Below are 14447 nucleotides of genomic sequence, written 5' to 3'. Positions count from 1 at the left end.
TTCATTTTAATAGGAAACACATTTTGATTACTCAGAAAAACTCAGGGGAGTATAAAGGAAAATATTGGGGGGAAAAAGGACAGGCAAAAAAGGAATAAAGGAAAAAATGTCCTGTGTATGTGCTTATCACAGTATCTCCTCAACCTTGTGAGGCTTAGAATGTGATGGGCGATACCTTCTCAGAAATGGAATCCCATATGTGCACTGACATGCACATTATACATATTAATGATATTGAAATTAGGCTTACTTTAAGTGTGATGAAAGAGACAATTAAGGTAAGTAATAAAGGTAGGTAACAGTGCACCCTAATAAATATTAGCAATGACACTCACCACTGATATTTGAAATTTATCTGTAGCTGAAAAGACATTTTATTCAAAAGCTAATAAAAGGTAGTTTTTTACTAATACCCATTTTAAATTATTTCATGTTCAAAAACAAGAGAAAAGAATAACTTTTTAGAGTGTACATGAATATAAATGAAATCTCTACTTAGTTTTTATTAAAATCACAAAACATTTTAGAACAAACAGCTATCAGATTTATTCACTGATACCTACAGATGAGGCTAGGCTTGCACTGCATTAAAGAGTTAAGCTACTTTTTGTGGTGCAAATTAATTCAGATGAGGTACTTTCAGAACTAAGAGATCCAAGAAGATTACTTCAATTATGTCAACAAATACCTTCATCATTTTCTTACCTTGTAATCCTTTGTCAAAATGAATGTGTGCAGCCTGGCTGGTGTTGTCAAAATAAAATGTGTGCAGCCCAGCCGGTGTAGCTCAGTGGTTGACCTATGAACCAGGAGGTCACGGAATGATTTCTGGTCAGAGCATATGCCCGGGTTGTGGGCTCAATCCCCAGTGTGGGGAGTGCAGGAGGCAACAGATTAATGATTCTCTCTCATCAATGATGTTTCTATCTCTCTCCCTCTCTGAAATCAATAAAAATATATATTTTTAAAAAATGAAAGGTGTGCAAAATAGGTTCTTTGAAAGGGCCTCTGAGAGTCCATTATCTGAGTGGTAACCCAAACTGCCCACAATTTATAATTTACATTAAGTTATTTCTGTTCAAACCCATCTATTTCGGTACCAAGAAACTATCAATTACGTTTCAAAAAATAGTAATAATAGATGTGAAGAAAAGGAAGAAACAGGCAAAAGTATAACTAAGGAGAAATTAGGAAGTGAAATATGGAAAAAGAAAAAAACGGAGTGAAAAAGAAATAAAAAGGTGTTGTGTAAAGAATATCAGCACCTGTGCATAATCCGGCCTCAAAAGCAGGTCCTCCTTCTTTAACCTGCTTAACAAATATGGTGTCCATTGGTTCCAAGCGGTTTCTTTGTTTTCCTGTGGAAAGAAAATAAAGCCCAAGGCACAGTTTAATTTCACAATATTTTATTGAAATATCAAAATGTAAAAAGTAATTTAATTGAAACAATTAAACAAAGATTCTGAATGAACTATTAAATACATACCCTAAATCTGTATGCTAAAATCATAATTTAGGAGTTTTCACTAATTCAAACGATTATTTTGCTTCTTCCATAAAACAATAGTAATAGTGTCCATTTACTGGGTTCATTCTGTATGTAAATTACTACACTAAGTACTGTGCACACCTGAGAGATAATTTCCATAGCAAGTAAGTATTACTATCACCATTGCATCAAAAGAGGAAACTGAGGCCCAGAGAGATTAAGTAAATTCTCCAAGGTCATAGGTAGATTACACAGGCACTACTCACTACTGTTTTTTAACCCTGCCTTGTGCTAAATAAGCTTTAAGTTATAACAACGAATAAGGCACAGTCCTTCTCCTTTAAGGATTCTGGTGGGAGAGAAACATTCAAACAAAGAATGGCACTATAGTATAAAACACATACAGTCCTGACAACGAGGAGCACACGATCACCTCTGTGAGTCAAGTATTTCACAAATTGCTGTCCATGAACCATCTGCAGTAACATCTAAGGTGCTTGCTAAAAACCAATGTTCTGGGGTCCAATCAGAAACCTGCTGGGTCAACAAGTGTTCCAGATGATCCTTACACATACTAATTTGAGAACAACTAACAGTTTCAGTAAAATAGAAGCCAAGGAAAAATTCACAGATAAGAGGACATTTAAGCCAAATGATAAGCATCGTGGTAAGTAGGATGGGGAAAAGGGAAACACACACAAAAAGGGAGACAGTGGTTCTCAGATTGGCCCCAGACCAGCAGCATTACTCTCCTCAGGGAACGCGTTACAAGTGCAAACTTTTGGACCCCACTCCAGATCTACTGAATCGGAAACTCTGAGGTGACTGTGAAACACACTCCAGTTTGAGAACCACAGCCCTGACCTTAAAGAAGAATATGACAGACACATGCATGGAGTAATAGAATAATACTTGTTAAATAGCAATGCTGGGCAGAAAATGACTGGATGCAAATATAAAGAATTCATAATGATTGCCATATAAAACTGAATTTTTATTATCATGGTGTATCACAAAGGTGGCCCAAAAGAAGTTTCCCAGGAAAGGAATATTGATCAGTAGCTCCCCTTTCATACTTAGTTATTTACTCTGAAAGAAGTCTTCCTAATTAGTGAACAACTAACTCAAGTACTAAAAAAGCAACAGGGTTTAGTGAAAATTGCTTGTGTTTTAGAAGCCAGTAGACATGGACTCAAATCCTTACTTTGTTATTTGATAGTTCAATTGCAATTAAGTAAACATTTTTACATGAAGAAATAATTACTTTTTTTCTATAATATAGATAATTATTCTATGTTTTTATACTCCTCAAGGGGTTCTCAGAAGACTTAATGTGGTAACATTAGAATGCTCTCGGCATGGCATGTAATTGGAGTAATTCCTCAGTAAATGTATATTTCCACTCTTCTTTGCATACAGCTTAAATGAGGATGAGTGTCATATTTTTATGTTCTTAATAATTAAAATTTTGAATGGTTATAAAAACACACTTTCAAAATATCTCATCCAATTTTAAATACTTTAAATCTACATTAAATATATATCAGATATCTTCCCAAGGAAATTCCATACAGCCTTCTCTCTATATTCAGATAACATGAAAATATTGTGAATCCTTTTGTCACTTCTGATTAGCTACGACAGTTATGACAGACAGCCATGAGTGCTTTCTCATGAGGTTTAGGAGGAACAAGAGAACTAATAATAGTCAAATTCCTACCACATAGAAGAATGTTCTAATTCTTAAAGTACTTGGGGACTAATTATATCTGCAACTTAATTTTCAAATGGTTTGAGGGGGGAAAATAAACCAAGATACCCACACACCCAGACGCAAACATGGATAAAGCAAACATAGCAACATGTTAATTGGTGAATCAAGAAGCTATACTTTGAAAAAATTTTTTTTTAAAAGCTGGGGGAATTTTTCTGTATATGCCATGCTTTATTCTCTTTCATAAAAGCTATCACTCACTACCTAAAATTACATTTTTATTTGCTTACATATTGGTTGTATGTCTCTCCCACTAAATTGAAGAGCAGGGATTTTGTCATGTTCCCTTATATCCATGACACCTATGACAAAACCTGACAGAGCAGGCATTCCATAAGTCATTATTCAATTAATGGGTAAACTTACTAATTCTCATGAGTCTTCACGATGGGTGCTGTGATCCCAATACCACACTGTACTGCGGAAGAAGCAGAGACTGACTACTTGCAAAGAGACAGAGCAGGGATTTGAACCCAGGGTGGAATGCGAACATGGTGCTCCATGCTGCTTCAAAAGGAACTGAACTACTTATTCATTTGTCAAGCTTTACGGAATACAAGTAGACAGTCCACTTACAATTAACTAGAAAGGATGCAAATACTTAATTCTAATCAAATTGGTAATCAGGCTAGGTCCCCCTCTGGCCAACTCAGCATTTACAACTGGTGGCATTAGGTAAACCATGTATTTTCTCTTGGCTAGAGATTTGAGGGTTTAATAAGTTTTGTTGTATCAAGTCATTGCTTGCATGAAAAAATTTATATAATAAAAAAGAAGAAACATTTTTCTTATGAATGTCTTCCAGTCTACTGTGTCCCAAAGGTGATAACACCAGATTTAGTTATTTAAAAATATAAAATGTCAATGACCATTAATGAATTCTACAAAATAATAAAAAGTTGGCTGAGAAGCAATGTAGTGACCTTTTAATTTCTGATAGAAAATTTTACTTATACCGAATAGATGTAGTCCAAAATAATTTGATTCTAAATTCAATAAAGGAAATGCTAATTTTGCAATGATACTTGTGTAAAAAATGACACTTTGCCAATGACAAGTCCCTCAATACACTATGCCTGAAAACATATGAGTAGACTAAATAAAATATGAAATAGACTAAAAAAGAGCCCAATCCTATAGCAAGCCCTATTATATCTGTTGAAACCTATACTTTTGATTCTTGTTTCTGGGCTTTCCTTTCTGGACTTTCTCCAAAATTCTGACTTGCTATTGCTACCTAGATATCACCTTTACCACAGAAAAAATTTCCCACAGATATGCATTAATTACAGGCTGGGTCACTAAGAAATATATGTCTCTTCAATTTCCATATTCTTTGACTCCAAGTCTTGAGTTAAACACTTGGTTCATTAATTTGAATAGTGTCGTCTTTTTAATATTTGCTCTTTGCAATTCTACTGGAATTGGAAATCCATGGTATCAAATTTAAAGTGTATTATTCAATCTCTTGTGTCTTAATTTTTTGTAAGTCAGTTTCTAGATATGCAAAAGTAAGAGCTTGATCCTGAATTCTGGCAATTTACCAGGAAAAATGACTCCTCGCTTCTGTATGACAATTTGGCAGAGTCAGACGGCTTCCCTGGCAATTCTTAGCAAAAGCCTCTTCAATTCTACATCTGTATTTTATAATTTCTCATTATTTTTAAGAACACAAAGGACATTTTAAATACCTTATTCATGTGTCATTTCCTTGACCTTATCAAAAGAAAAGGAAAATGTTTCCTTTTAGCACCTACATGTAATTAAATCTTTTTATATTTGAGAAAAAGGAAGTAAAAATACAATGAGCTTACATGGACAAGAATGGCTAAAATGACCAAGTACAGACAAAGTCTCATTTCATGCTATTTAATATACAATTAGTAAAGATTTAAACAAGAGGACAAAAAAAGCATACATGAATTTACCTCAAGTTGAATATTAGACTTTGAAATCAGAAACCATGCACATACTTTTATATTATAATGAATATAGTCAGTATGGAGGAAAAACATAACTGAATAAAACAATAATATATGTAGGGTATCCAAAAAATGCATACAGACATTTTGAATAATTATAAAGGCAGTGTTTTTAAAAATATATTTCATTTTTAAAATTGAGCTATCAGTTGTTAAAGTGTGTGCACATTCTTTTGAGACACCCTTAGGTAGTAGCTGTCAAACAAACATTGGATAAACAAGCAGGTAGGCATGATTTTTATTCTCCATCTCCAGTATCATGCAGTAAGTAGGTCAGAGCGTGGGCCCTGTGACCTGACTATAAGGTTTAAAATCTCGGCTCTACTCCTTATTTTCCAAGTAGGATTTGCAGATTCCACAATATTTGGCACATACTTGTATTAAAAATTATTAGTTGTCTATCAGAAATTCAAATTTAATCCACAGCCTCCTGTATTTTATCAGGCAACCATATCTCAAAGTGATTTTAGACAAGTATTTATTTATTCCTACCTAGCAAGGTTGCTCTCAGTATTAAACACAGATAATCCATTAAATGCTTACATAATGTCTAATACAAGTAGATATTTAATAAATGTTACTTATTACTATGCTTGTCTGATGATAAACCTTCAGAAGGTCTACATATAGATCGGGGGTGATCAGGGTCAGAGTGCTCATCACACAGCAAGGGCTGGATAAAGACTGGTTGAGGTGGTATACAACCTCAACCGTCACACTATGGGAAAGTCTAGGGATGTTGATCAAAGGGAAAAAAAGACTAAAGAAAAGAAGGTAGAAAAGTAAGAAAGACTACTAAAATATTTCCAGCAGTTGACAGGAACTATATACACACCCACTTTCAAAGAGACTGGGGTCTAAATCCAGAGTGCTTCATCTTTAGACCTTGGGCTTTGTCTTTCAGAAAGATAATTTAAATCACTAATGAACCCTCTTCTGTGAAGAGTGCTAAAGTCAAAATCACCTGCAACATTTAATTTATTTCAAAATTAAAGAGCCCTATAATGAAGTTCCATAGAAGAATAGATAAGCCTAGGTCAGGGAACCCTATAGTTCTGGGGACAGGAGAAATATATTTCTTAACAGATTGAAAAAATATATCCATTACACAAAGAAATACCCATATTTTAACCAAAAGTAAAGCAATAGAAAATAATGGCTATCACTGAGATTAAGCTTTTTCTCCCCCTTCTCTCTCTCAGAGTTCTCAAACATGCTATTAAAATTTTTTAATGGGAATAAATTTTCTCTGCTTTTAGTATAAGTTACTTTTTAGTTATTTTATTTATTAATTTCTTTGCTGTAAAAAAAACAACAACTCTATCTCTGTACAAGAGAAGACAGTTGAAATTAAACTGCTTCAATGTGAGTTATAAATCAGCCCTGGAAAAAGTATACTCTCCACAAAGTGGAGAGCTGAAGAGGCACATCACGTAATAGAATATTAGAGCTCCAGGCATCAATTATTTAAAGAAAATCAATTAAATAGCTACTGAAATTAATATCTAATTTCAGGCCAAAAATAATTGAAACTGTAGTGGAGATTAAAATAATATCAAAGTTAAGTCTGAATGATAAAAAATCTGTACTTCCCATGATGAATAATAGATTGCCACAATAATAAGGGGGCATGTAGAAGAATTTATTGAGCATAAGTTAGGAATTACGGATCCACTAAGGCAAAAAAACAAACAGGAGTAATAAGCACCAAATTCAGGCTCATGATTAGCTCTGAGGGGAAAAAAATGTGGAGAGTGGTATAAAATATATGCTTACAGTCATGCCTAGGAGCAGGTGGGGGAAGACATGTATGAGAGGCATGGATGAGAGAGGCACGGAGGAGAGGCTGAAATGTTAAGATAACAAAGATAGATGGCAAGCATTTAGACGTTACATTTTTTCCCTATATTTTCTGTTTGCCTGAAATATTTCATAATGATTATTTTTTATTGTTGAAAATAGGCTTCTAATTTTTATTGTGGAGGTTGGATTTACTGATGGGAACACATAATTATCTTAAGAGCTTAATAGAGACACATTGCCTAACATAAAAAGCCCCTAGGTTTCATACGATAAATACATCCTAGATGATAAAGAATTAAGCAGAACCCAATTTCAGAAGACTAGGACGGCACATTATTAGGTACTTTTCCCCTCTGATAAAGGGCAGAAGCACTAAGGGAAAAAAAATACACATGCCAGCTTATTAAATCTAGGTGCTCCACAAATTTCCACTTCAGAGGCTCCCACTTCCAGGGTGATGGCTAGTACTTTAAATCTCCCAAGTCTCCAATCTACTAGTTTTAACAATTAGCAGGAGCTTCAGACCCAACATTCCAATAATCTCTGGACACTGTCAGTAGAATGTCACCTGTCAAGTCTCAATCACATTATATGCATTATAAGCAAAAACATACTCTCTCTCTACTCAACCTGATTTTCAAGTAATACCAAATAGGGCAAAATGAAATAAGGAAATCTGTTAAATATTTAAAAGCAGACCATGTTCTAACTTAATCATGATAAACTTGCTTTCAACCCACACCTTTTTTTTTTTTTTTTACTTTTTACTATGGAAAATGCCCAATGCACAAAAGTAAAAGGCAGAATAACCCCCCATGAATACAACTAATTATTAAAAATCTATCAATTTGTTTCATTTACACTACTCTTCATTTTCCTAAAACATTTTAAAGCAAGTTCCAGATATCACACCTATTAATTCATAAATACTTTAAATATTCAGTATGCAACACTAACAAATAAGAATTTTACTTTTTTTTTTTTAAGGAAAGACAACAACTACATACTCTGGAAACCTCCCATGGTTCTCCAGAGTATGTAGTATTCTGCTCAGGGTGGAAAACATAAGCAGACAACAAACCCAATCCTACATTCAGCTTCCTAAATGCTGACTCAACATTAAGGAAAAGCAGTAAGTCATGACATGGAGATGATAGCACCAAAAGCTAAGAAATAAATTTAGAAAGGTTTCACATGTAAAATCACAGTAGTCCTAAATTAAATTCCCAATGAAATGCTCAGGCTATGTATTCAAATTCAATGAGTTCACATATGCAAGAGAACAAACCCTCCATGCAAATCTCCAACACATAAAATAGTGCCTGGCATATAGTAGATGCTCAATTAATATTTACTGCTGGCAGGTTCAAATTATAGCTCTGGAAATGCTAGCAGTAAAACTGCCCCAAACCAACTCGGAAATTTGTTTCAAGAACAGAACCACTTGTTGTACAACTGATCTGTACAAGTTCCTTCACAGTAGAAAGAAAATGCTGCCACTTAATTGTAATTTGAGTACAATACCACTAGGTGTCAGACGTGAAACAAAATGTTCTGGCATTATAAACTACCTGGGCAACAAAGACTCTAGAAAGGTGCCTTTCATTCAACAAATATTTACTAAGCTCTGACCATGTGCCAGGTGCCAATTATCCTACAATGAACAAAACAGTCCTGAGATCTGCCTTCTGGAGTATTTGAAGTTTTCTTCTCTCTAAATTAGAGTTTCAGCAATTTCACAAACTATGTATCACACCTAGATTCATAGCCCTGTTATTCCTGTTGCATTAGATTAATTTCTCTGCAAACCCAGAAAAAACTATTACAGTAACTAAACACCAGCAACTATCTTTCCATCTCTGACTTTACAATCGCTCCACCCATTAACCCATTAACCTTGCTCCTCGACTTTATCAAAACTTTCCTATCCCTTTAGACCTCCCTGCTCTCCAAGACTACCAGTCTCCCTCCAGAAATCACTTTCTTTCTTACTAAGATTACCCATGGATCACTATTTCAATAGAACTCACCAATTACCTCAACTTCCTTTCCCCCTTGACCTCGCAAGGCATTCAATTTGCCAACTCTAACTGTGGAGAATTCTAACCATGTGCTGCCTGCTCTTGTTCTTGGCCTGCTACTACCCATAACCCATCGACTGAGAGTTTTCCAGTTCAGCTAAGTTCTTGACACTACTCCAGTGATGGCGAACCTTTTGAGCTCGGAGTGTCAGCATTTTGAAAAACCCTAACTTAACTCTGGTGCCGTGTCACATATAGAAATTTTTTGATATTTGCAACCATAGTAAAACAAAGACATATATTTTTTATATTTATTTTGTATATTTAAATGCCATTTAACAAAGAAAAATCAACCAAAAAAATGAGTTCGCGTGTCACCTCTGACACGCATGTCATAGGTTCGCCATCACTGCACTACTCACTAAAGCCTCTTGCTTATATTTTAATTCCCATTCCTTCAAGGTTGCCTTCTGGAACTTGCTATTCCATTCTGATTTCTTCACACCATTTGGATAACCTTGTCTCTTCACGCTATCTCAATTGCTGTATCCTCATTTCCCACCCAAATTATTGCCCATCCTTATTTCCTCTTGTCCTATCTCAGGTGAGGATTTGGTTATCAGCCTTCTTCCGGACCTTGCTCCCCTAAATCATCTCTTCTCATGTTTAAAACCTCAGTCAATCTCTATTCCTCTCTCCAGATCTCACAGACATACAAGTTTCCAAAGCGTTAAAAAATAACAAAAAACTTCTCCCTATAATTCTACATAGCTATCATCTGTCCTTCTCCATCCCTTCAACTTCATACTTCCTGCAAGAATAGTTTATACTCACTTATCCTCATTTTCTTCCCTTCTGACTCAGGAGATCTCAGATACTGACAAATGTCCCCAAGGGACATTTGCCCATCCTACACTCCCATCCCATGTTCAAAACCACTAATACTTGGTTCTCTCATCCCTTCTGTCCACTGTACTGAACTCTTCTCAGTAACCTTACCAATGTGCTACTTGTCAGGTCTGTTCCAACAGTACTTTTTAGTCCCCATCCTAACAAGTTCTCAATAACAAGTAACAAAAGTTATCCACTCACTCCTTAAATTATCACCTCTTAATTAGTAAGTCACCAACCCCTCTTGGTTGTCCTTATACCTTCCCAAAATTCCCCTCAGATTTCCTTTCCGATTTTTCTTCCTGACCATCTCTCAGATGTTGCTTCCCTAGGGTCTTATCTTTATCCTGTATGTCCTCATGATCTCTGTGTATGGCTCCATTTACGCCTAGGACTCAATTATCCTATATAATAAAAGCCTAATATGCAAATCGACCAAACAGTGGATGTGCACTGACCACCCGAGGCAGACGCTCAATGCAGGAGCTGCCCCCAGTCCGCAGACCCCAGGCCAGTTAAGGTGGGTACCAGTGGGGGGCCCTGATCACCCCACCCGTTGCCCTACAGATGGGCCCCGATCGCCAGCCAGGCCTAGGGACCTTACCTATGTATGAATTTCATGCATCGGGCCTCTAGTAACATATATAATGATGACTTCCAGATCTACTTTCAACCCCTATGAGCTTCACACCCAAATTCTGAAGTACTAAACATTCTACAAGCATCTAAAATGCAACTTATCCAAAACTAAACTCATTTCTCCAGCAAAAGAGGTGGGTATGTTTCCCCTCCGGTATCCTTCAGTTAATGCCTCCTCCATCTATCCATCCATTCATTCATATCCATTTATTCATGCCAGAAAAGCTAAGCATAATCCTCCACAAATCATCCTTGACTGGTGACATATAATCCATCCCCAAGTCCTACCTCCCAATCTAGGTAGAGGTGACATCTGTTCTGGAATACTGCTCTTCCTTCTTCCTGATAAAATCCTATTTATCTGTCAGCACCACAAAGGACACCCCACTGAGAGCCCTTCCCTGGTGGTTGGACGATTCCCTGGGCTGTGATCCTGTAACAACTGTACATACAGATTTTGCACTCATGTAATTATTTTGTACTTTCGTCCTCCACCAGAGTAGGAGCTTCTTGAAGCCAGAGCCTGTATCATATATATTCATAAAGTATGCATGCCAGAAATTGTTCTCGGTTTTAAGAAAGAAGTCATGAATCAATAAACTTCCTTTTCTACATTCCAACGGCGACAGACAAATGTTCAACAAGAAATGATTAGTGTATGAGATGGTGGTTAAGTGTTAGGGAGTCTTAGCAAGCAGAGTGAGAAGGAAGGAAGAGTGAAAGGCAGGGCTGTAATACTATTTTTATGAAACGATCAGGTGATATTTGAACAACTATCTGAAGGAAGTGAGGTGGGAGGTCACATTGCTCCCTTCCCAGCAATTAGTTTAGTGAATGGCTCGTGGCAGTGACTCAACAAATGTTTGCTAAGGGAATGAATAAACAACCGGAAATGTATTTCTAGATTTAATATATTTCACATTCACACCCAAATATTTCTATTCTGCTTTTACACCAAAGGCAAAAAGTTCTGTTAAACTTCGGAGGCTGGAACCATAACTATTATTTATTATATTATAAAAAATTAACTTTATATTACCCGGAAATATGAATCACATACTTTGAATCAGACTATCAGGAAAAACAACGGGACTATCCAGCCAGGTGGTATCTGTTCATGGTCTCAAGTTAGGGAGCAGCTAGGAAGACAACTCAAAGTCACCTAGTTAATTACAGGTCACCTCTGAAACAACGTTTTCTAGAGAGAAGTTAATTCCAGAAGACAGTCTAGAACACTAACACTCCGGCCAGGTCCTTTCCTGGACTTTCTCCTCTTCCTGCCCAACTGTTCAGTATCTCCACTTACTGTTCTGAAATCCTAGATTTCATATTTATTAAAGGTTTAGAACCCTTAGATTTTTTAAAAAAATCTCACTTAGTTTTTACTCTGACAAGGTAACTTCAACTCAGTGTAACTTACAAAGTCTTAAATCTACTACAAAAAACTGGATTTCTGGCTAGGCCAATTTTAATCTAATCAAAGTGCCTTCATTTCACATTACTGTAAATATTACTGTAAAAATGTTTCCTGGGATTTTCAAAGTGAAGTGTGGAAATTATTTTTTTGGCTCCCATTTAACTTGACTATCTTCCTAGTATGTTTTACAAAAATGATGCTCAAATTTCTACTGAAGTCCAGAAGTATCATGTTGTGATTATTGTTCTAGCTTACTTACACATCCAGCAGCTACGTGAAATAAGATTTCTAAATTTAAAGCGCCCCGACACTGTGTCAGAAGGTGGCTGATGGAGAAAAGTGAAAGGAAGGGAGGAAGGCAGCAAAGACGAGCTTTTCCTCGACAGCAGAGGTACAGACACTAACATGCTAACTTTCGGGCTTCGGGCACAGTCATTTTGGAGCCAAGTCTAGGTGGTGGCACCTCCCTTTACTCAATACCTTGATTCAACAAATATCTGAGCTCCTACTGTGTACCAGCTGCTTACTAGGCACTGAAAATTGAACATTAAAAGACAGTGTCCATCCTTAATGACCTTTGTTCTCAAAGTGCCACATAAAAACTTTTGTTTCATAAACATAATAGATAGTCTGGGAATGTAGGGAAACTGTACTTTGCATATTCTAATGACCTCTGGGCAAGAGACAACCAACCCCTTATGCTTGTGTTTCCCAACCAGGTTGGTGCTGCTGCTGCTGCCGCCGCCTCCCAGGAAGAATACTGAGGAAGCTGAGATCTCTACTTGCTTACCGCAGAGCATGAACAATCCCTCAGATTAACTGTCTCCAAAATATGGTTTCCTGGGATTTTCAAAGTGAAGTGTGAAAACTAGGGACAGGGCTTATCTACATCTTTCACTAATTGTAAAAATATCAATCTACTTCATCTTGTATAAAGTATCATTTCAGACATGTGAAAATAGCAATCCCTTTTCCCCCAAGTATCTCTTTTTCAAGCAAAGTTTCAAGTTCTTTCAATCTTTTCAAAAAATATATTCATAGTTTCAAAATTTAAATAATATCCTTGCCATCATTGTCCTTTATATCTGAGGCTCCCCAGTGATCTAACCTTAAATAGAAGACCCTAGAGCCCATCTATCAAATGAAAAGGAACAAAGGAGGTATACTGAAGTTAACTTGCTACTACAACATACAGAATCATTTATTATCTTTGTATGTATATGTGTATGAATGTATGTGTATATGCACATAAGCTTAAACATTTTTACATTAGAAAACATTGCCCACAATAGCGAACTACAAATAACTTGGTGATGTGATTATAACTATGTTCATAAATTATTTAAAGGCATTTTAACAAGACAAATACATGAGCGGCAAATCATCCAATGAAGTACCAAGGTATTAGCAAATTTAGTATAAAGAAATGCTTAATTTATATTTGAACCATAGTGTATACACATACATGCCTAGCTACCAGAAAATTACACTCCAAAATACTATTAATATCAACAATGTAACATATGTCCAGGCTAATGAACATGAGCTTTCATTTTAAGGGCTTCTACATCCAGCAGGCAGAAGAAAAAGGCCAAGTCCTGTCCAGCTAGGAGTCTATCAGGAGACTCCCCCCACAGTTAGGAGTAAGGTAACTGGAAATAATGGTCCCACACCCAGAACTTCCTTAGTGCTGTACAAAGTAGGGAAGGGAGAGAGGAAGAAAAAAACAATCTCTAAGACATGGCTATAGGCCAAACTTTACATTGTTATGTAGGCCAAATCAAGCAATAGCCTGGCCCTGGATATAAGAAAATACCAATCAACTTGAAGAACAGCATTTTTATCCGAGATCTCAAAGAATTTCCAGTAATTTCTGAAGGTCACCAATCATAAAATGGTCAAATATACACAAAAAAACAAAACAAAAAAACAACAACCAAAAAACCTGCTCCAAGCTAGAACAGGCAGAAAAAAAAAGAAAAAAGAAACAATCCACGAAGACTCCTGATAATGGAATTACCAGACAGATTATAAAATAACTCTGCTTACCATGTTTGAAGAAATTTGAAAAATAAGGCTAAAAATAGTAAAGCGAAAAGTGTAAGAAGTGATTGAACATGTTTGGTGCAGTACCCTAAAAAAAATTCTTACAATAAAAATTTAAAACTTAACAGCTAAGAAGAAAATTATCAAAATATATTGGAAGAAATTATCAAAAATGTAGTCCAAAAAATAGAGAATTTTGGAGCCATGGGGGATAGAGTAAGAAAATCCTATCTAATAATAGACAAACATGGTAATTAACTGTAACTTCGCTACCCTTCCCATTGGCTAATCAGCAAGATATGCAAATTAACTGCCAACAAAAATGGCGGCCGGCAGCCAGGCAGCTGAAGCAAACAGGAGGCTTGCTTGCTCCAGTGAAGGAGGA

At 36.1% G+C, this 14447-nt stretch overlaps 1 protein-coding gene across 10 annotated transcripts in view; it reads right to left on the bottom strand.

Moving 5' to 3' along the window:
- Positions 1-14447, bottom strand: part of ARHGAP21 (Rho GTPase activating protein 21) — a 140492-nt gene that overhangs the window by 57456 nt on the left and 68589 nt on the right. For 8 of the 10 annotated variants that reach the window (XM_005865869.1, XM_005865871.1, XM_005865870.2 and 5 more), the window contains one exon: positions 1266-1358. In XM_005865869.1, the coding sequence (XP_005865931.1) occupies positions 1266-1358 (93 nt within the window). Of the gene's footprint in view, positions 1-1265; positions 1359-14447 lie in introns of those variants that run through there. The other 2 variants (XM_005865873.2, XM_014539392.1) reach the window with 1 other exon arrangement.

The sequence above is a fragment of the Myotis brandtii genome, unplaced genomic scaffold (assembly GCF_000412655.1).
Source record: "Myotis brandtii unplaced genomic scaffold, ASM41265v1 scaffold215, whole genome shotgun sequence".
In the NCBI taxonomy this organism is placed as follows: domain Eukaryota; kingdom Metazoa; phylum Chordata; class Mammalia; order Chiroptera; family Vespertilionidae; genus Myotis; species Myotis brandtii.
Note: the sequence above shows the minus strand (reverse complement) of the source record. Positions and strands in the feature narration are given on the sequence as shown.